The 23,313-nt window shown below is 36.2% G+C and overlaps 1 protein-coding gene across 2 annotated transcripts in view; it reads right to left on the minus strand.

Moving 5' to 3' along the window:
* ADAM10 (ADAM metallopeptidase domain 10) overlaps positions 1-23,313 on the minus strand; it is a 125,334-nt gene that overhangs the window by 46,318 nt on the left and 55,703 nt on the right. For both annotated transcript variants that reach the window (XM_045822559.1, XM_045822561.1), the window contains exon 5: positions 5,151-5,251. In XM_045822559.1, coding sequence (XP_045678515.1) covers positions 5,151-5,251 — 101 coding nt within the window. The remainder of the gene's footprint in view (positions 1-5,150; positions 5,252-23,313) is intronic.

Genomic DNA, 23,313 nt, shown 5'->3' on the forward strand with positions numbered 1-23,313 from the left:
GCTTTTTCTGCATCTACTGATACAATCATGTAATTCTATACATTTTATGTGGTGTATGACATTTATTGACTCACAGATACTGTACTAACTTTGCATCCCCAGAATAAATCTTACTTGGTCATGGTGTATGATCTTTTTAATGTACTGCTGCATTATTAACTGGATATCCAGTTTGCTAATATTTTGCTGAGGATTCTACCACTTATGTTCATCAGGAATATTGGCCTATAATTTTCTTTCTTTGCCATGTTTTTATCTCATTCTGGAAATATGATACTGAAGGTCTTGTAAAATGAGCTCAGGAGTCTTCCCTCCTCTTGAATTTTTTTGGAATAATTTGAGAATGATAGAGGTTACTTCTTTGAATGTTTGGTAAAAATTCACCTGTGAACATATCCAGCCCAGGACTTTTGGTTATTGTAAGTTTTTATATTCTGCTTCAATTTCACTAGTTGAAATTTGTTCAGATTCTCTGATTCTTCTTGATTCAGTTTTGGAAGACTTTAAGTTTCCAGAAATGTATCCATTTCCTCCAGATTACCCAATTTGCTGGGATGTAGTTGTTCATAGCAGTTTACTACAATCCTTTTAATTTCTTTGATGTCAATTGTTACCTCTCTTTCATTTCAATATTATTTATTTGGGTCCATTCTTTTTGGGGGGGTGGTTGTGTCTGGTTAAAGGTGTGTTGATTTTATTTATCTTTTCAAAGAACCAGCTCTTGATTTCATTGATCTTTTGAATATTTTTTAGATTCTTATTACATTTATTTATGCTCTGATCTATATTATTTCCTTCCTTATACTATTTTGGGCTGCTTGTTGTTTTTTGAAGTTCCTTTAAGAGTGTAGTTAGATTGTTTATTTGAAACTTTTCTTGTTTCTTGAGGTAGGCCTGTAATGATATAAATGTCGCTCTTAGGACTGCTTTTGCTGTCCCACAGATTTTGGGTGGTTGTGTTCTCATTTTCATTTGTTTCAAGATAACTTTTGAGTTCTTCTTTGATCTTATTGTTAACCCATTCATTGCTTAGTAACATGTTATTTAGCCTCCATGTCTTTGTGTGTTTTTCAGGATTTTTCCCTTGTGATTAATTTCTAGTTTCATAAAAATAGAGAAGACGCTTGATATGATTTCAATCTTCTTAAATTTATTGAGACTTGTTTTGTGTCCTAACATGTGGTATATCCTAGAAAATATTCCATGTGCACTCGATAAGAATATGTATTTTGCAGCTTTGGGGTAAAATGCTCCAAAGATAACCAGTTAAGTCCAGCTGATCTAGTGTGTTCTTTAAGGCCACCATTTCCATGTTTATTTTCTGTCTGGAAGATATATTGATGGGTGTTAAAATTCCCTACTACAGCCCTGGCTGGTGTGGCTTTCTTGGTTGGCACATTATCCCATGCACCAAAGGACTGGTGACTCGATTCTCGGTCAGGGTACATGGCTGGGTTGTGGGTTCAATCCATGGTTGAGGCATGTATGAGAGGTAACCAATCGATGTTTCTCTCTCCCTTCCTCTTTCTAAAATCAATAAACATTTTTTTTAAATCCCCTACTATGACAGTATTACTGTCAATCTCTCCTTTTATATCAAGGTTTGCTTTACATATTTGGGTGCTCCTATATTGTATGCATAAAAGTTTATAACGGTTATATCCTCTTGTTGGATTTCTCCCTTTATACTTACAATAGTATCCTTCTTTGTCTCTTACTAAAGCCTTTGTTTTAATCTTCTTAGTCAGATGTAAGTATTGCTACCCCAGCTTTTTTTCCTTTCCACTTGCAAGTAATATCTTTTTTCATGTCTTCTAAATAAACTTTCAAATGAGAAAAAAGTCCTTTATATTTATCTACATATTTATTGTGTTATGTTCTTCACTTCTTTGTATAAATCTGTTTCTATCACCTATCCTTTTTCTACCTGAAGAATTCCTGTTAATAATTCTTGCAGTATAGATCTCCTACAGACAAATCCTCTCAGCTTTTGTTTGTGTGAAAAGGATTTTAATTTGCCCTCATTTTTGAAAATTATTTTCACAGAATATAGATTCCTAGTTTGACATTTTTTCCCAACACTTTGAAAATATTATATAATCTTCAGTTTGCACTTTGTAAGGAGAAGTCAGAGTTATTCTTATATTTGTTCCCCTGTATATAAATGTATCTCCTTTTCTGTCTACTTTTATTTATGGTTTTCTCATTTTCAATGGTTTCCAATAATTTGATTATAATATGCTCTGGTGTGTGATTGTGTGTGTGTGTGTGTGTGTGTGTGTGTTCGTGTTCTACCTGGGTTTCAGAGCTTCTTGGACCATAAATTAAACACATATGACATAAACATATGACTTTTCATCATATTAAAAAATTTGAGACATTAATATTTGAAATATTTGTTCTGTACCCCCGTCCCCAGAGTCCAGTAATTTTCTCTTTCTGGCAGATCTAGATAGCGTCTATTGCTTTATTGTCCTTTATTCATGTTTAGCCACCCTGTCTTCTGCAGTAATTAATTTGCTGTATCTATTAAATACTTCAATTTGAAAGATGTACTTTTCAGTTCTGTAAGTTACATTTAGTTCTTATAATTTCTATTCTCTTCTGTTTGTTTTCATGTTTTTGTTAGTCTTTGAACGTAGTTATAATTGCTGTTTTAAAGTCCTGTGCTAATATCAGTAATTTATGGTTCTGTTTCTATCTGGTGGTTTTCCTCCTGATTATGGGTCATATTTTTCAACTTCTTATCATCTAGTAACGTTTCGTGAATGCTAGGCATTGTGAATGTTACATTATTGAGCATCTGCATTCTGTGTACTCTTCTAACAAGTATTACTGAACTTTGTTCTGATAAGCAGCTAATTTACCTGAAAGTCACCTTGATCTTTTTGAAGTTTGGTTTTTCTGCTCAGTTAGGGCAAGTCTCCTATAGCTTTTAACTCTAGGGTGAAGTCAACCTATTCCTAAAATGGCACGGGATCTATAACGAGTGTATTTTCTAATAGTACATTGATCCCCCAGTAGTTTTTCTTTCCCTGGTAGTTTCCTCATAGAATTTCACCCTGTGCATGTATAGCTTAGCATTCATCTAAGACTCAAGGAAACCCTTGTGCAGATATCTGGATCTTTTTTTCAGTATAGCTATCTCCTCTCATACTCTGCCTCCTTGAACTGTAAGACCTGTTTCTTCAACTCAGTGAGATTGTTGTACACTTCCTACTCCTTTTGAGATGCCCTTCCTTGTGAAATACCTGAACTTTTTCCTCCAGTCAAAAAGTCAGGGAAATCACAGAGATATTTATTTGTCCTCTCTCAAGAATCACAATTCTACATTGCCTGTTTCCAATGTTTGAAAACAACTGTTTCATATATTTTGTTTTCTACTTGATATCTGCAAGAAAGATAGCTGGATACCAGTTACTCAATCACAACTGGAATGGAAACTATTTATTTTTACTACTAAGAGTTGCAAAGTTTTCATTTTAGACATTTAATACTTTAATCCATCTACAGTTTTTTTTTATATATAGTAAGAAATAGAGATCCAAGTTCATCCTTTTCCAAATGGAGAAACACTTTTTTCTGGCTCCATTTATTCAATCATCTCTACTATTCCTCACCTATTTGAGATCCCAACTCTATCATATAACAAAGTTTCATACATATATGAGCGTTTTCCTGAGCACTCAATTTTACTCCTCTGGTTAATTTGTTCATTCCTACATTAATATCACACTCACAATTGCTATAACATGTTTTTGATATATTCTAAGGAAAATCCCTCTTTCCTGTTCATCACCTTTATTTCTATTTTCATTTTTTTACAGTGTACAATTTTTATATTTAGAATGAGCCAGCTGGACTCTGTTTAGAAGATCTCAATTTTGTTGATAACATCCAGAGCACCATAGTCAGGAGCAAGTTGAATATATGCCGTCTTCTCTCCATCAGACCTGATCAGGGAGCTTCTTCATAGCCTTTTTGATCTGGTGCTGTTGGCCTTGCCATCCACAGTGAATGCAAGTGTACTGTTGTCTTCTATCTCCTGAATGGCTTAGTAGTCAGAGGAAACTTGATGATGGCATAGTGGTTCCAGCATGTTTCTCGTAGGGGCACTCTTCAGAGGATATTTAGGCTGCCTTGGGAGTCGCAGTGTCTTCGGCCATCAGAAGGTGCATGATATGAGGATCTCCTTTTTTTGTGTGTGGCTGCGGAAGCCTTTCAGCATTTTCTTTGCCTTCAAAGCTTTTTCTTTGGCTTCAGCTTTGGGAAGGGCAGGGGCTTCCTTCTTTGCTTCTGGTGCCATTTTTGTGAAAAGGCTTACTCATCACCTTTAGATAGGCCCTACTTCTTCTCAGTAAGTGTTTTACCACAAAATTTTTTTATCATTTTTAACTTGTGTTTTAAGTAACTATAAACCTATACCTACAACAGGAAAAAAGAAGTTGAAAAAAAGAATAAAAGTTTAACCAAATGGTGAAAAACATTACAATTAAAATATCAACAGCACTGAGATTATTATTAGGGTGTCTAACAATCTCAGTTTGCCTAAAGACACAAAACTCTCAATGGTAAACTGGGAAGTCCAGGCAAACAAGGGGAAGTTAGTTTAACTTTTATACTCATACAAATACTTACATTTATAGAAAACACAAGTTCAGACTGAATGTTTTTTAAATTCTATGATAAAACATGTAAGACTGGGTATGTTTTGGACATGCAGTGTAATGTTTACTGAGGCACACAGATTTGTATTTAAATCTCAGCACCACGTCTTTATTATAGGCAAGTTAACTGGCCTCTCTGAGCATTAAAAAATATCAGTATTTCTCCACAGTGTTGTAAATCTTTCAGAAATTCTAAAACATATATTCTTTAATTTTTTTAAAAAATTGATTTTACAGAAAGAGAGAAAGAGGAAAAGAGAGAGAAAGAGAAACATTGATTTGTTTTTCCACTTAATGATGCATTCATTGGTTGTCTCTTGTATGTGCCCTGACTGGATATTGAACGTGCAACCTTGGTACATCAGACAACACTCCAACCAACTGAACTACCTGGCCACGGTTAGAACATACATTTTTAATGCAGAAACACATGCCCAAGTTCATTTCCATTTCTTAAATGCAAGCTAGTTTTAAAATCCTTACCTGTGTTACTTCCTCTACACCAGTCATCTGATACTTCCTCATCTTTTCAAATACTGAATGATCTGCACAGCCCCCCTGTGGACCATATTTATGGGGATAATCTAAAACACAAAGAAGAAATAGCATTACTGTCACATTTATAATTACCTTATAAATGAAAAATTTAACTGTCATAAGTAATACAGGACAGGAATTGTGCTGTCATTCTAATTTTCAAACCTGGTAGGTTCCTAAGTTCCCTCTCAATAAAACATCATTGGCCTCTAGAACTTTACCATATAGATGATTTGTGAATTCTAAAAAGGAACAATAATCAAGATTTATTCTAAGTTTAACTTTCCTAACCTTTCCCACTTTGGACCTACAGAACAACTTAATACTACAATTTACTTCATTTTGTAATTTAAAATTTTCCCTTCAAACACATTAAATTCCTATACTGCAAAGTACAAAGCCACCTCAATCTGAACTACAGTTAGGCTAATATAATGGTACAGTTGGCTTGAATTTTTTCAATGAATACCAACTAGCCTCAGAAAAGTGACCTACAAATATGCTTCCTAGTACAGTAAAAGCAAACAGTTTAAATTTACTCAATATATAATTTAAGCAAATGTTTTATAAACCAAAAATGATTTTACCACCCATTTTTTTCCTTTACAATTAAACAATGATTAATTTATCCTTAACTGAATTGGTTCTATCTACAGATAGCTATTCAATTTAGTTTAGTTATTTAAAAGTTTACTCCACTCTCCCAAAGTTCACATTTTTCTCCACTGTTAAGGTCCTTCTTAGTTTATGAACATATTTTATAATTCAATCTAGTAACCATAATTAGGAGAACTGTCAAAATAAGATGTCAAGACATAGGTGGGAAGGGAAGCACTGAAAATCCCTAAGTAGCTTATAGATGTAATCCACAGAATTACAATTAAGAACATTGCAAGTAGTTTCTTAAGTGGACACTACTAACCTATTTCATTGAAAATACAAATTAAATACTATAATAAAAAATCTAAACTGGCAGATAGAAGTTATGGACAATGTACCTACATTGATATAACAGTTCTGAGTTAAACTTTTAAATTAATTTTTATCAGGGGTCAAGATTGCAACAGCTGTAAAATTCTAATCAATATATGTGAAACAAATTATAGACTTTTTTAAAACCCCACATGCTTAGTTAATGTAGGCCAAGATCATCAATGTGTGCTAAAACCACTGCATGAAAGATGTGAGGTAACAGGATATTCATAGTCTCTGAAAGTATCCTTCCACAGATTGCTTAGTAATTACAGAGAAAAAAAGGTTGCTTCAGATCGAAACAATATAGTGATTACCACTTCATTTACCAAGTGATCAAATTAAGCATTACCAATACTAGGACAACCTGATATTATGTGCCTTCTGTTGTGATGCAGTGAAGAAACATTGAGCTTCACCTGTGCAGTATTCTTGCCAAAATATATGTGAACTCAATCTAATCACAAATAAACAATCAGACAAACTCAGAATGTGGGACATTCTATAAGTCACTGACCTAGACATGTGAAAGAAAGGCAATGTAATTATAAAAGAGAAAAAGTTGAGAACTGGGGGGTTGAGGAGTCTAGAAGTTAAGACACTAAGAGACATGATAAACAAATATAAAAACAAAAGATTCTGGAACTGGAGAAATTTTATTATAGACTGTATAATAAATGATATTATTAATGTTCATTTTTTAGAGATGAAACGCTATTACAGTTATTTAGAAAAATGTACATATTCTTAGGAGATGTGTGCTGAAGTATTTAGCAGTGATTTTTCATGATACCTGTAGCCTGATTTCAAATGGTTCCCCAAAAGAGTCTGTTGGGGGAAGTATAAAATGTTAAAAAATGGTAAACCTAGGAAAAGAATGTATGTGTTCACTGTACAATTATTTCAACATTCTTTTAAGTTTGAAATTTTCAAAAATAAATCAAAACTAAAAGACTGAAGTATCAGTAGAACAAGCTCAAATAATTTTGAAATAGAAAAATAACAAAGGAAGTGATGAACTAGGAAAAAACTAGTATTTATTAGTTTATCATTTCAAAAACTAGCTTTAGCAAAGTGAAAATACAATACTATCCAACATATATTTAATAAGAATCTACCACAGAGGCTAGAAAATTCTACAGTGCAATATGCCAAGGTTTTCAATTCTCACCATTTAGTAGATTTGTAGTACTACGCCATAATTATCTTCTTCTGCTACTATAATTTCAACCTGAAAATGCCCCGATGAGTCTTGCCCAAATTCCTAATGCAACCTAGCTTGCCTGGACCACCAACTAAAGTTCCTCCATGTCAAGAACACCATGTAAAGGCATGCTCAGAGACAAATGTACATACACACTTAAGTTCTTTATTTGGTTAGTGGACTTTAGAGCTCTTGAGTCCTACTCATTATCATATAAAGTCAAGTTCATGGTTTGATATTATTTACACCTCCATTATTTTGTGCCATTTCAGCCAATATTGGGATAGTCCAGTGTCCAGCAACTAAAAGTGTGGCCTGACTCTCTGGCTAGTTTTTCCTTAAATCATGGATAAGAAAATAACTTACCTATTTCTTACAAGATAACAAGGTAAATGAGGAGGAATCCCTTCAGCTGACTCTGGCAACAACTAAGTAGACAAGTAAAAAAATGCTCTGAGTACTGATAATACAAAATGTTTTGACATAGGAAATGGATAATACTAAATAATACATTTTTGAAAGCTTATTTTAATTTCTGTTACAATGGGATAAGCAACTAACTTATGATTCAATTATTATATTCTTTTTTCCTTTATGGATTAGTTTGTGGTGTCTTAATTTAGATTGTTAATTAAGATAATAGTTAATAACCTATTTTACCATTTACCTTAGGCTAAGTTAACTTCAATGAAATAAATGTGCATTTTAACATTTGATGGAATTCTTCATGTTGAATTAGACCTCTCCTAACACATGAAAAAAGAGCTACTTTAAACTACAGTTCAAATTTATCATAAAGCTTTATAAAAATATCTAATAACCTCCATACCCAAACTGCTGTCTCTCACACTCCAATGTGAGCACAGACACAAGAGCATGGACATCAATGGCCCCGCACCCAAATAAAAAACTATTTAACTTAGTCTTTCAAAGAAAAATCCCTGTGATTCAAAATCACTACAGCCTATTTTCAGAAAAATCCCTGTGATTCAAAATCACTACAGCCTATTTGGTAGACTTCCCCCAAACGTCTACCATACTTGGTCTCCCCATCCCACATGCCTCACCACTACCAAATATTTTTTTTTAAAAAGAGTTTATGGGGCTAGCGAATAATCTGTTTACCAAAATATACAACCTTCCCCAAAACCCTTCCCTAATAGTTTATTGATCACGTAACCAGTTTAAAAAAAAAGTTTTTAAATGTTCAGATATTTTAATTGAAAAAAACAATTTTACTCTTGGCACAGTTTGACAGTCATTGACTAAACAGGTTCCTCAATATCCTGAGTACTAACCTAGACTAAATTTCCCAGCCTCCCATCCAGGCTAGGTCTGACATAACCTAGTTCTAGCTGCAGCAATGTGAGCAATAGAAAGGTGAACTGGCCAAGGTCCTTACCTGCTCTTTTCCTTTCTGAATGGCTGGTAGGAAAGAACTAGAAACAGCATTATGTACAGTATTGCGCAAAATAAAGTAGCCTGAACTCCTACTCACTTATTGAAGAAAAGCTGCCTGGTCAGGAATACTCAGATTAAACTGTTACATAGTAAGGAATGAGCTTTTAGTACATTTTGTCACTGAATTTGGGGAATGTTTGGTACTGAAGTTAGCATTACCTTAATACATGGTGAAAACTTTTGCAAGAACAGAACTTATTTTGTATCTGCTCTCCACTAGTTTATTTGGCAAATTTTTTTATCACAGACAATAGCAAAATAATCTTGGCCTAGCATATTAGAAATTCTTTAGTAGTGGTTCGTACTTATTATAGTTTTCTAAATGTTTTTATTTATAACTAGCTTTTGCTCATTCTAAGATAAAACTTTTGCCGAAAAATCAGTTACATAGTTAAGTTGAAGACAGATACAGTACAGTAATTAACTCCATTTTTAAACTAAAGACAGAAGCTTGTAAACTCTATAATATCTAGATTAAATACACTGCATGTTTCAAGAAATAAATACTATTACCATTTTCAAGGTTTTTCAAAAAAGGATTTACTCAATTCAAGATTTTCACTTTCAGAAAGAAAAAGCTGTGAGATTCATTAGCAATCTAGTTTAGGTCTACCATATAAGTCAGTTAATATGCCTGATTTTATTCAAATTTGAGAAATAGCAAAGCTCATAATCTGAGCATAAGAGAAATCAGGATTTACCTTTATTCAAAGTTTTTATAAAATATATTTTGAATCTGCTCCTACACAAACACAAAAGTCCTGCTACCAAGTATTTCTGAGAGAATTTTATGGCTTCCACACCCTATACACAGCATTTCACTGAACCTCTTAACTAAATTCAAGAACAACAAAAATATCCCTATCTTAAACAACTTAACATCATTTTCTTTAATGTAATAAGAGAAACCAAAGAAGAGTATACATGTCTGATTTATATATAATCCGCAATCCCTATTATATAATACCCCAATAAAATATACTTTCCAGATATTAATAATACTAAAGACACTGACACTGTATTATCAATACATTGGCACTAATGCTGGGCATTTGAACATGTCAGGGGGGAACACATTCTCCTCTACCCCTCTAGGTTCTTCTGACTGGTAAAAGAATTAAATTGACATGAGACAGACTGACTAACAGGAGGAAATCAAATTTAATTTTGTACATACAGAAGTCCCTAAGAATATGAGGCCCAAAGGACATCAACGTAACTTCAGTTTATATGACATTCTGAGCTAAGGAGGAGAGAGGAGGGGTCTGGGACTTCAAAGGGGAAGAAGACACTCACAGAGAGGTAAAAGAACAAATATTTGCCATGCCTTGCAGAGACTAAGGGTCACGGAGAATGTGAACAAACAGGCCTTGTCCTGACTGGTGTGGCTCAGTTGGTTTGGTGTCAACCTACGAAGCGATGGATGGGTCACCAGTTCATACCTGGGTTGCAGGGCAAGAGGCAACTGATGGATGTTTCTCTTCCCATCTTTCTCCCCCCCCCCCATCTCTAACAATAAGTAAATAAAATCTTAAAAAAGAAATACAAACAGGCCGTGTTAAGTTTCCCCCAGTCCACCAGACCTTTTCCAAATTCTCTGTAGTTTATCTCTGGTGATGGCTCCATTTCTTGGAATGAGCCCCATAATTAACTTCTTTTAAGCACTTCAGGGGGAAGTCAAAAGAAAAAATGTCTTAAATTTTTGTTTCTTAAAAATAATCAGCCTACCTGGCTGGCGTAGCTCAGTGGATTGAGTGTGGGCTGTGAATCAAAGTGTCACAGGTTCAATTCCCCGTCGGGGTACATGCCTGGGTTGCAGGGTATGACCCCCAGCAACCACACATTGATGTTTCTCTCTCTCTCTTTCTCCCTCCCTTCCCTCTCTAAAAATAAATAAATAAAATCTTAAAAAAATAATAATAATCAACCTAAAATAATCTACAGGCCAAAGAGACACATTTGGGGTGGCAAATTTTACTCCACTACAAACATTAAGATTAGGGTAATCAAACAAGCAGTGTCTAAAGAGTATCTAATCTACTTGAAAAAATGCATTAAGTTAATGTATTTACATACAGAAAAACACATATGCATATACATATATACGCATGCATAAAACTGACATTTACATAACGTGTGGATTTCTTTCTACCACTCCTCCAACAAAATCAGAAGGCAAACAAGTACGAGTGTAATACAACACTACCTACAGACTAGTATAAGCAGGAATTGAAAGGAAGCCAGCAGAAACTTAAGAACAGAACCACAACCTAGCAGGCCATCACTTTCCAAGGCAAAAAGATGGCCCAGAATCAATGATAAGATTCCCTGCCCCTATCCCACCACCAAATTGCATTTGGCTGGAATCAGGAAGAGAGTACCTATGTTTCAGAAAAACACCTCTTCTGATCCATGTTCTGGCTTGGGTGAAGAGAATCCTCCTGCAGCATTCTTCACCTCTATCAGGAAGACTCCAGCAGAAACCAAGTGGGAACCCCAGAACACTTCCTCTCTTAGAAGACATTCCCCTGCTCCTCACTTCACTAAACACTCACAGCCATTTACCACTGTCTGCCTTGGGACCATTAGGACTAATCTCATTGTGACTGACTTTCAGAGGCAAGAGACAATGCCCAGGGGTGTCCAACCTTTTAGTGTCTTGGGGTCACAATAAATGAAGAGTTGTCTTGGGACACACATTAAATAAACAAACACTATCTCAAAAACAAAAAAAAATCTTGTACTGTTTTAAGTAATTTACAGTTCTGTGTTGGGTCACATTCATAGCCATCCTGGGCCTCATGCGGCCTGTGGGTTGGACACCCCTGGCACTCACTACACACCAACTTATTGTAGGTATTTGCTACCCACCCCCAAGTCACTACTTCCCTCTATGTTATAATTTTTAGCTCCTAACTTATCATCACTCTTTCTGACACTATCCTTCATCTTAGTGATTACAAGATTCATGTTGATGATCTTTCCAACACACTTGTTATCACCTTTTCTCTGACAGTCTTCTCCTACTTCAACTTCTCACTTATGTAGTCATAGTTTTGAACCTGTCATTACTGATAACCAAAACCCCTTCATAACCTCAATTTCCAAATCATTCTTTCTTCCACTTTTCTTTTCCGAACATCCCCTCTAGACTCCAGCAATCCTTTAACACCACTAAGACTCTTCCATCTACCAATGCTACCACCTTGTTCACTGTCCATCACTGGATGTTCTCTTTCTTTTCCTTATTCACCTTAAATCCCATAGTGAATTATTATTATTATAATTACTCCACTGCATTTGCCTTAAACTCCCTTGACACCCACTTCCCAACTCTCTCCCAAATCCTGTTGAAACTAAACTCTCTAACTACACCACTGCAGCTGAATTAAGCTGGAGAAAAATTGGTAACTATAACTACTTTCTCTCAAAAATCATAATCTGTAACCTCAAGAGGCTCATTAATGCCACCTGGCAATGATACTGTATTTTTCAGAGTCCATTATCAATCCTATTTACCTAATTAACCACCAGCAGTCCTTACTTTGCCACACTAGTAGAGGCAGTAAAATTGACCATGATAGCTGAAACTATGCAAAGTGATCTTAGTAAGCAATGGGGAAAATTTAAATTGTTCCATGACCTTTAAAATTTATCAAAAGACTAAAATTCTTACACTGTTTTTAAATAAAACAGGTAAATGAAAAATAATAAAACTATATAGTTCGATGTAACTTAAGACATTAGAAACATCAAGAATTTGAATGGTTTTTAAAAATCAGAGTGTTTTATTTTGTTGTATTTTATTTATCACAAATTAAAGACACATATTCCTTTTGAAAGCATATTTGGGTAAAAATATTTCCAAAGCGACAAAGTAATATTTATATGTGCACCAAATTCTGTCAGCACAAAATTCTCCCAATTTAAAAAAAAGATCGTGTATAAAATTTGTCCTGTATACTTAAAAAACTTCTCTAAAAGAGCCTATTTTCCTTGGTCATCACATTAACTGTAAAAATGAACAATGACATTTTCCCTCTAAAAATACTTAAAATATAATCCCCATTTCTAGAAAAAGCCTTTGTTCAAATAATGAATAAGCCCTCATTGAGCCGCTAAATCATAGGATGCACTGTAGTTCCCCTGAAAAGGCCAAACAGCACATTCTTTCACAAAGAATGAGTCATTGGTGTAGAATAGTCAGCCTATTTAAAACAAAGACCAGCTTTAAATCTATTGCCTTTCTTCCAGTTCCTCTGCATGCCAACCTCTTGCTTTTGTTTTGTTGTAGGAGGTGCAAATATAAATAATACATATATTGTGACACCGGCCTCAAGCAGGAAATAGCTCTAGTTAACTCTCAATTACCAACTCCAGGAAAGGGGAACATTTACAGTTCATATTATTTGCCCAACAGAACCAGGCATAAAACACCCACATCTTACTCCATACTAACTAGAGTAGCCCCTGCATCCTCACTGATCCCAGCAAGGCATCCCTCCCTCTCTGTAATAGGAAAGTTGAGAATTTGACTACAAAGTCCAAAGCCATGCTTATGAGATGACTTTCTAACACTCAAAACTTGGTGAAATCACTCCAGTAACATGCTATGAATCACCAAATCCAGTAAAATAATCCAACTTTTATTATATTAATCAAATTTAAAATAAAGTGATGCTATAGACAAATAAGGCACAAAAAAGCTGTTTTGTTAATATCTAGAGGGTGGTTGGGTGGGGTCCTTGCCCATGAACATGTCATTTATTCCTGAAGTTGCCAAAAATCAACATGGGTTCACTAAAGGAAAAGTAAAAGAAAGGTGTTTTCTTTTTCATTTTTAGGAGACATGATGAGTTTGAAAGTATGAAAAACAAAACAAACCCAAAATTGAATCACTTATGCTAGCCCCATGTCACCAAATCCAGACTTGACTTAATGGCAGTTTAAGCTTCCCCCAGAAACAGAATCTTAAACCTGTCAATCAGGAGTCACCTGTTCAACACCAGTGAGGTAATCTGCATAACAGACCACTGCCATTCCCTAAAGGAAAGTGACTTACCACAACCTATCACTCTTTGCTAGTATAACTTCCTGTTCTCAGCTCCCTTCTTTCTAAAATTTCATTTTTAACAGCTCCTTGGAGCTTCTTTCTATCTGCTAGATGAGACGCTGCATAATTCATGAATTGTTGAATAAAGTTCTTATGAGTTTTAAAATTTACTCAGTTGAATTACGCTTTTTAACACAGCAGGAAGAATGGGTACAGTGGACCCTCAATGTCTTCGCCTTTCTAATTCCAGGGGATAGGAGTCCCTCTCTCCCTAGTACCCTTCCTCATCCTCCTTGCCAAGTCTCCCTTTGGGAAGGGTGAGGAGAGACCATAAGTATGACTGTCCCAGGAAGGAAAGGAAGCTGAGGACAGCCCCATGTTCCACACACACTCATAATACTGATATCCCAAGAACAGATGTGGTGAGCGAGGCCAGGCATATCCTCCACCACCCCTGGTTTTCAGTAAGAGTTAGTATTGGAACACAGTAAGAACATGGACATCAGGTTAGTAGAAGAAATATTGCTCTACTATTCTGATCAATTAAAAATAGAATCGCTAGACTTTCAAGTGTATTCGGACAGAAACCTTTGCCCAGTTTAACACTTCAACCACAGTATCTAAAAATGCCTTGACTTCTAGTCAAGATGGTGGCATAGGTAAACACAGCTCATCTCCTTGCACAACCACATCGAAATTACAACTAAAATATAGAACAAAGATCACTCAGAACCATCAGAAATCAAGTTGAATAGAAGTCTGGCAACTACATAATTAAAGAAACTACACCCATCCACACCAGTAGGAGTGGCAGACCATGGAACAGGGTGGTCCCGCATCCACGTGTGGTGGATAAAAATTCAGGAGGGATACCTCCAGAGCAAGGAATCCCAGCCCTATACCAGGCCCCACAGGCCAGGGTTTCAGTGCCAGGAAGATAAGTCCTCATGTTTTCTGGCTTCAAAAACCAGTGGGGATTGAGTCAGTGGAAGAAACTTTTGGAGTCTCAAGCAGTTCCTATTAAAGAACCCACAGAAGGACTTACTCAGATGCACTCCCCTTGAGCTCCAGCACCAAGGTAGCAGCTCAAAAGGCACCAGTGGCACACAGGGAAAAAGTGAAGTATCTGGCATCAAGGTGAGAGATGAGGGACAGCTTTCTGCCAAAAAGTCATGCAGAGGCCATGGTCCCATTTCTGAACTCTCCCCCAACAGACCCAAACAACAGCAGGCTGGTGTCATATCTGCAACTCCATCAACCTGGTTAACACTGTTTGCCCTGCTATGGAGATCCACAGAGACTCTATCCCACCACATTACGGGTCCACCCAAGCTGCTTTTCCATATGAATGACAGACAGGTCTTGACTCATAATTCAATGTCCCAATTACTCTCTAACAAGCAACAGCTGGCCCTAGTAAGCCCCCAACCCACAGACCCTGTACATCTTGCTAGGTGGTCCCAGGCCCAGCACTAGATGCAACCAGCCTAGATTCACAGCTTAGCTTCGCCTGGCAATCTTCAACAGCATTAAAAAAGGACCAGTCAGAAATGAAGGTTACACTGACTGAAATGAGTAACTTATAGGAAATTAACAGTAGTAGATGAAGCCAGGAATCAAATCAGCAATTTGGAATGTAAGGGAGCACAAAAACTACGTACTCAGAACAGCAAAGAGAAAAAAATAATCCAAAACAGTGAAAATACTGTAAGAAGCCTCTGAAACAACTTCAACAATTCCAATATTCACATCATAGGGATGCCAGAAGTAGAAGAGAAACAGCAGGAAGTAAGAAATCTATTTGAAACAATAATGAAAGAAAAGTTTCCTAATTTTGTGAAGGAAATAGATGTGCAAGTCCAGGAAGCACAGAGAGTCCCAAACACGATCTATGTAAGAAGGCCCACTCCAAGACACGCCATAATTAAAATGCCAAAGGTTAAAGGTAAAGAAAATCTTAAAAGCAGCAAGAGAAAAGCAGTAGTTACCTACAGGGAAGTTACCAGAAGACTGTCAGTTGATTTCTCAAAAGAAACTTTGTGGGCTAGAAAGGGCTGGGAAGAAATATTCAGTCATGAAAAGCAGGGCCCAGACTTCCTGTCAAGATGGAGGCATAGGTAGACATGCTTCAACTCCTCCCCAACCAGAAAGAATTATAACTATTTTTCAAAACAGACAACCAGAATAGTCAGAAAATCAAGCTGTATGGAAACCCAACAACCAAGGATTTGAAGAAGCCACTTTCAACCAGATGGGTAGAAGGGGTAAAGTCCTACAGATGGACAAAGGACACAAAGAGGTGGTGGCAGTGGCAGGCCTGGCAGAGGTACTCCCACAGTCACATGTGGTGGATAAAAATCGGGAGGGATACATTGGGAGTGAATGATTCCAGCCCAAGGCCAGATCACACAGCCCTGGATTCCAGCACCAGGAAGATAAACCTACATAACTTCTGGCTCTAAAAACCATTGGGGGTTGGGGAGACAGAAGAAGCCGCTAGATTTCCAGGAGAGTTCGTTTAACAGACCCACATGGATTTAGAAGAATGCAAACCCACCTACTCTGAGATTAACCACCATGGCAACAACTGGAAGGATGCTAGTCACATATGGTAAGTGGGTGAATTGAGTGCTAATGTGGCAAAAGCCAGCAAACCTCCAGAAGCCAGGCAGCAGCACTGTCCCACCTCGTAGCTCTCCTCCCACACAAAACCACAAAGTGGTGAAGTGGGTGGCCCTGCCCTAGTGATTACCTAAGGCCCTCAAAATTTAAACAAAATTTACAAGTGCCTTTTACAGTGAGTCAAAGCAGCTCTACCTAATACACAGAAACAACATGCTGAGTATGGCAAAAACATAAGGGAAGACAGGAAGGTTACACTAAGTGAAATAAAGATCTACAGGGAACCAACAGTGGAGACCATGAAGCCAATAACCAAGCCAACGATTTAGAACACAAGGAAGAAAAAAGCATTCAATCAGAACAGTAGGAAGAAAACAATTTTTAAAAAGGGTAGGCTTAGGAACCTCTGGACAACTTTAAACATACCAACATTCAAATCATAAGGGTGCCAGAATGAAAAGAGAAAGGGCAAGAAATTGAAAACTTATTTGAAAAAGAAGGAAAGAAAATTGCCTTAATTTGGTGAAGGAAATAGACATACAAGTCCAGGAAGCACAGACAGTCCCAAACAGGTTGGATTCAAAGAGGACCACACCAAGACACCTCATACTTAAAATGCCAAAGACTAAAAATAAAGAGAGAGTCTTAAAAGCAGCAATAGAAAAGCAGGGAGTTACCTACAAAGGAGATCCCATAAGACTATCAAAAGAAGATTTCTCAAAAGAAATGTTGCAGGGAAGAAGGAACTGGCAAGAAGTATTGAAAGTGACTAAAAGCAAGGACCTACAATCTAGATTATTCTATCCAGCAAAGGAATGTCAAGAATATCATAGGAAATGGAGAAGCCAAAGAACTTATATGCATGACCCATGGACATGAACTAAGAGGATGGACTGCTGGATGGGAGGGGGGTACTGGGCAAAGGGAGAAAAATTGGGACATCTGGACAACTGTAATAGCATAATCAATAAAATATTTTTTTAAAGAGAGAAAAGTAGGGACCTACAGCCAAGATTGCTCTAACCAGCAAATCTATCATTTAGAATCAAAGAGCAGATAAAGATCTTCCCAGATGAGAAAAAACTAAAGGAGTTCATCATCACCAAATCATTATATGAAATGTTAAAGGAACTTATCTAAGAAAAAGGACCAAAACTATGAATAAAATAGCAATAAATGCATATCTACCAACAATTGAATGTAAAGAAATTAAGCAAACAAGAAGAACAGCAACAGAATCATGGATATGGAGAGTGCTTATGGTTGACAGATGTGAAGGAGGTATGTGAAAATGGGTGAGGAGCTGAGGGGATTAAGAAGCACAAATAGGTAGTTACAAAATAGCCATGGGGATGTAAAGTACAGTATAGGAAATGGTTATACCAAAAAACCTCTATGCATGATCCATAAACACGAACAATGGTGTGGGGGATTACCTGAGGGGGTGGGTGAAGGTGAGTAGAAGGGGACAAAGCTTTAGGACAGCTATAACAGCATAAGCAATAAAATATAATTTTTAAAAATGTCTTGTAGAGATTAGGCCCTCTAACAATGTTAGTAAGTTAAATCGTTAAACCTGTAAAAATGAAACTTGTCACGAAAACTTGATTTAGAGTGGCCATTATTTCCATTTATTCGATTTGAAACTATATTCAGCTAGTACATAGAAAATTAGTGATTCCAGACCATAGAAGATACCAGTTTACTTTGTTTTTGGAAGTTCTCAGCTGTTGCAGCTAACATGAAATACTGTTACAGCCAGAACAATAAGCTATCTTTCTTGTATCATCACAGATTCTTATCTCCAACAGTCAAAAGTCTACCCCCATCTTCCAAGTTCAAGTCAAATGCCAACTCCCATGGGAAGTCTTCCTGAATATCTCTAACACTCCCACCGTGCGTACCATCTTCAGTGTTTTGATGACATTTACGTTATAGCACTATCACAGTCTATTATTGACTTAGAATTCCCCTGAAGGTTTTTTAAAAGTCTTAATCCTTGTTGTATATTCACAAGTCAATAAGCACTCGTTTAATTTTTCAATCAGCAGCTGGTTTCCATGCCTCTTTTCAGTATTCATCCATTAACCAACCAACCTATAAACTGCTGACTCCAATAATCTTTTAGCCTTCATTCTACCTGCAAAATCAGGACCTGTCTCCTATTCTAAATTGTTTCTACAGGAAAGTCCGTTCTAAATCCCAACTTTACAGATTGACTAAAAAATAGGACATGTTCAAAATGAATGCCTGTATGCACATAAATTTCCTGACTATAAGTCAATTAAATTCTCAATTGCCTTAATTTTTTAGAAAAAAATAATGGGAGGGCAAAACTATCACTTACCAAATGCCACTGATACAAGAAAAATGACAGAGTATATATCCTGAAAGAGCATACAACTTGCTAAGTATTCAATCTCCCTGTAATATCCACATTTTATTAAATATTGGCTGAATTTAATTTACTCAACCAGCCAACAGCTGAATTCCTTCCATGCCTCTTCTCAAACATCAATCATATATATAACCAATGACACGTAAACTGTTGGATTAAAACACAGTGAGGGCTCACCAATACATAAACAGCAGTAAAGAAAGGACACTCAGAACTGGGGACAGATGGGTACTAAATTATAACAGAACAGTATTTTGAAGGGTGAGTATGGGTTTAGGGGACAGAACTGATATAGAACACTCCTTCTGCTCTCTTGCTTCCACAAGGCTCATCTTCAATTTCTAAAATGCCCCTTTCTCTAGAGCTTCAATATTAGACCAAGACATTAAAGTCCTTAGTATATTTTTTATCCCCTTGCCCCTTTTCAAAGTGTATCTTCTTTAAACAGTCAATAGTTATGAATTAATATCAAAAATTTTATAGTAATTGTTTGTAATAACCCAAAACTGTTAATCCAAATATCCATCAACAGGGAGAATGCAAAAACAGATTGTATTATCCATACAATGGAATATTACCCATCAATAAAAAGGAACAGACTATTAAAGCACAGAATTACATGATGGATCTCAAAATAATTGTGCTAAATTAGAGAAGACAGATTTTTTAAAAAGAATACATACTATATAATTGCATTTACATAAAATTCTAGCAAATGCAAATTAACCTGGAGATTAGTGCCTGAGCAAAGAGGGGTTGGGAAGAGGAGTACACTGAGCAGGAGGAAGCTTTTGGGGATGATGGATACATACATTATATTGATTATGGTGATAATATCACAGTTGTATAAACATCAAAAATTATTAAATTGTATACTTTATAAATGAACAATTCACTGTGTCAATTTTTCCTCAATAAAGCTGTTTTAACTAGACAATCAAACACAATGATTAAATCCTGTTTTTGTCTTAAAGGGACTTTTCTGCAGAGCAACCAGGGAAATATGCCTAAACACTGTATATCATATTATTTTTATCGTATCTTCTTTTTATTTATCTTCTAAATCATTTTTTATTTTTCAATTACAGTTGGCATTCAATATTGTATTAGTTTCAGGTGTACAATGCACCAATTAAACATCATATAACTTACTAAGTGATCATGATCATAAATCTTGTACCCATCTGACACCATACATGGTTATTCAAATATTATTGACGATATTCCCTATGCTGTACTTGACATTCCTATGATAATTCTGTAACTACCAATTTGTACTTCCTAATCCCTTCACCTTTTTCATCCATCCCTGCAACCACTTCCCATCTGGCAATTATCAAAATTTTTTCTGTATCTATGAGTCTGTTCTTCTTCTGCTTATTCATTTATTTTGTTTTGTTAGAGTCAGTTGTTAATAGCTATGTATTTATTGCTATTTTATTGTTGATATTTTTTATCTTTTTTCTTCTTCTTAAAGGGGACTCTTTTAACATTTCATGTAATAGTGATTTGGTGTAATTAACTCCTTTAGCTTTTTCTTGTCTGGCAAACTCTTTAAATGTCCTTTGATGCTAGGTGATAGCTGTGCTGGGTAAAGTAATCTTGGTTGTTGGTATTTGTTTTTCAACGCTTTGACTATTTCTTGTCAATTTCTTCTGGCCTGCAAAGTTTCTGTTGAGAAGTCAGCAGACAGGCTTATAGGAACTCTCTTAGAGGTACCAGCTAACTACTTTTCTCTTGCTGCTTTTAAGATTCTCTCTTTGTCTTTACTCTTTTGCAACTTAATTATGATATGCCTTGGGGTGGGCCTTTGGGTTCATCTTGTTTGGGATTCTCTGCATTACCTGGACTAATGTCTATTTCCTTCACCAAGTTAGGAAAGTTTTCTGTCGATATTTTTTTTAAAAGGTTTTCAATTTTTTGTGCTCTCTCTCTTCTCCTTCTGGCACCCCCATGATGTGAATGTTGGTATGCTTGAAGTCCCAAAGGCTCCTTATACTATCCTCATTGTTTTGGAATGTTTTTTTCTTTTTGTTGTTCTAAGTGGGTATTTTTGCTTCCTTATATTCTAAATTGCTGATCTGATTCTCGGCTTCATCTACTCTACTGTTGATTCCCTGTAAATTACTCTTCATTTTAGCCAGTGTATTCTTCCTATTCTTCCTTTCTGACCAGCCCTTTTTCATGCTGCTGAAGTTCTCACTAAGTTCAATAAGTATCCATTTAACCAGTGTTTTGAACCCTGCATCTAGTAGATTGCTTGTCCCCATTTTGTTTAGTTATTTTTCTACAGTTTTGTTCTGTTTTCATTTGGAACATGTCTTTGTTTCCTCTTTTTGGCCATCTCCCAGTGACTGTTTCTATGTATTAGGAAGAGTTGCTACATCTACCATGCTTGGTAGTTTGGCCTAATGTAGTGGGTGTCCTATAGGGTCCACTGGCACAGCCTCCCTATTTGCCCAAGTTGGGCACTCCAGGTATAGCCCCAGCATGGGCTGTGTACATCCTCTTGTAGCTGAGCCTTGACTGCTAATGGCACACCAATGGAAGAGACATAAATCCTGGCCAATCAACTCTAAGGACTGGATGCAATCACCATGGAGGATCAACTACCTTTGAAGGGGCCCATCTCACAGAGCAGGGCTTAATAAAACAGGGCTCTGGTGCCCACTGAGGATTGTGTCCTTGTGGAGGTGGTTAGGGTTGTACTTTGACGTGGTCTAAAGCTGACCACCATTTGTGCTGGCTCTGGGGCAATCCAGAAGGTGTAGGCCAACGTCAGCTATCACCTGTGTTCTGCCTGGAGCACCCCAGCATAAGCTAAAAAGAGATCTGCAGATGGCTGCTACCTGTGCTAGGCTTGGAGGTGCCCAGGAAAGTCACAATGAGAACCAAGGCCGATTGCTTATGAAAATTATCTATCTAATCTCCAAATTTACATTTTTATAACCAATCAGATACCACAGTATCTCTTCAGAAGCAGCTCTTTGGGGGTTCTAAGTCCTGCAGCAATGTAATTTGATTTTAACCAGCCTTTAAACTAGTCTTTCCTAACTTAACAAAAAAGCACTGTTGTGGAAGCCAGGAGACATGGATCTTTGTCATAACCACATTATACAAGTTATTCAATACTCTTTAGGCTTCAGATTCCATCATCTTCAAACTTAGGGTTTTCAAGTAATTCTAGTGCTTTTTGCAATATTAAAAGTATAGATTTCACTACATCAATCTTCTGGTTCACTCCAACCAACTCAGTTTGCCATAAAGTTTGCTAACTGGATATGATGAAAGAAACAATTCCCCCTTCCAAAAAAATGCCCTTATTTGCTGACTAGGTCCAATGAAGAAACAATGCTCCCAAAAGAAAACTGTTATTTTTAAAATGCATATGGTTGTGAAGTTTTAATTTAAAACTTTCCAATTCTTCTTACTAAAAAATCAAATGCCTATGAAGTTTTTTCCAAACCCTCAAACACTGATATGACAGTAGATGGAAACTATGCTTAAAACTGCATCTTTAATGCAACAGCCAGAGTTGGGGAGAAAAAATAATTTTCCCTCTACCCTTCTAAGTTGTTTTGGTTGGATTAACAATAGAAATAACATGAGAGAGATTTAACAGGAGTGCCCTGCTAATCCAAGCTCTCTGGGCTTTTCTATATATAGCATACAAACATGAAAATAAACTTAAAACAAAAAGAATAAACCTGAGCATTCTTCTTCTGCAGCTTTATATATTAACAAAATATTTTTAATTCAAAGATGAAATATTTTTATATAAGTACAGCATGAAAAAATTACTTAGACCTTTGTCCTCTCAGAGAACAATAAACAAAAGGGTGCATGGGTACACTATTTATGATTAATGAGTCCAAGCAATCACATGTCAGTCATTTCTAAAAGCTGTCCTAAAATTAATTTGTGTCCTAAATTAATAAGATTAACAGCATAGTTTATGGGGCAATATTTTCCCATTTCTCTAAAATAAATCATGCCAAAGAGCAGAAGATTAAGTGGTATTCTTACCTTGTCATAACAGCTCACACTTCTATGTCCTAGGAGAAAGTGCTTTTTACTCCCTAAGTACAGAATTGAACAAGTGGGAATTTTAAGCTGATAACTTTATGTAGTTTTATTACCATAGTACCTAACAGGGTATCAAAGTACCTAAGGAAGTTATTAAATATTGTCATTGAAAATTGTCTCTGTGTTCTGGTACATCCTCAGAAGCCATTTACTTAAGTTCTCTGGAATAGCAATATCCTTTTCCATGGTGGTTTCACACATTTATACCTACAGTTACAAAAACAGTATTAAGAGGAGGGTAGCCTAACTTTCATCAAAACTCCTAACCAAGGTTGGTGTGCTCTGCTCCTGCTGAAAATACTGTGTTTTGCCG

Source organism: Phyllostomus hastatus, unplaced genomic scaffold (genome assembly GCF_019186645.2).
Source record: "Phyllostomus hastatus isolate PE091 unplaced genomic scaffold, TTU_PhHast_1.1 phas_scaffold_501, whole genome shotgun sequence".
NCBI lineage: Eukaryota > Metazoa > Chordata > Mammalia > Chiroptera > Phyllostomidae > Phyllostomus > Phyllostomus hastatus.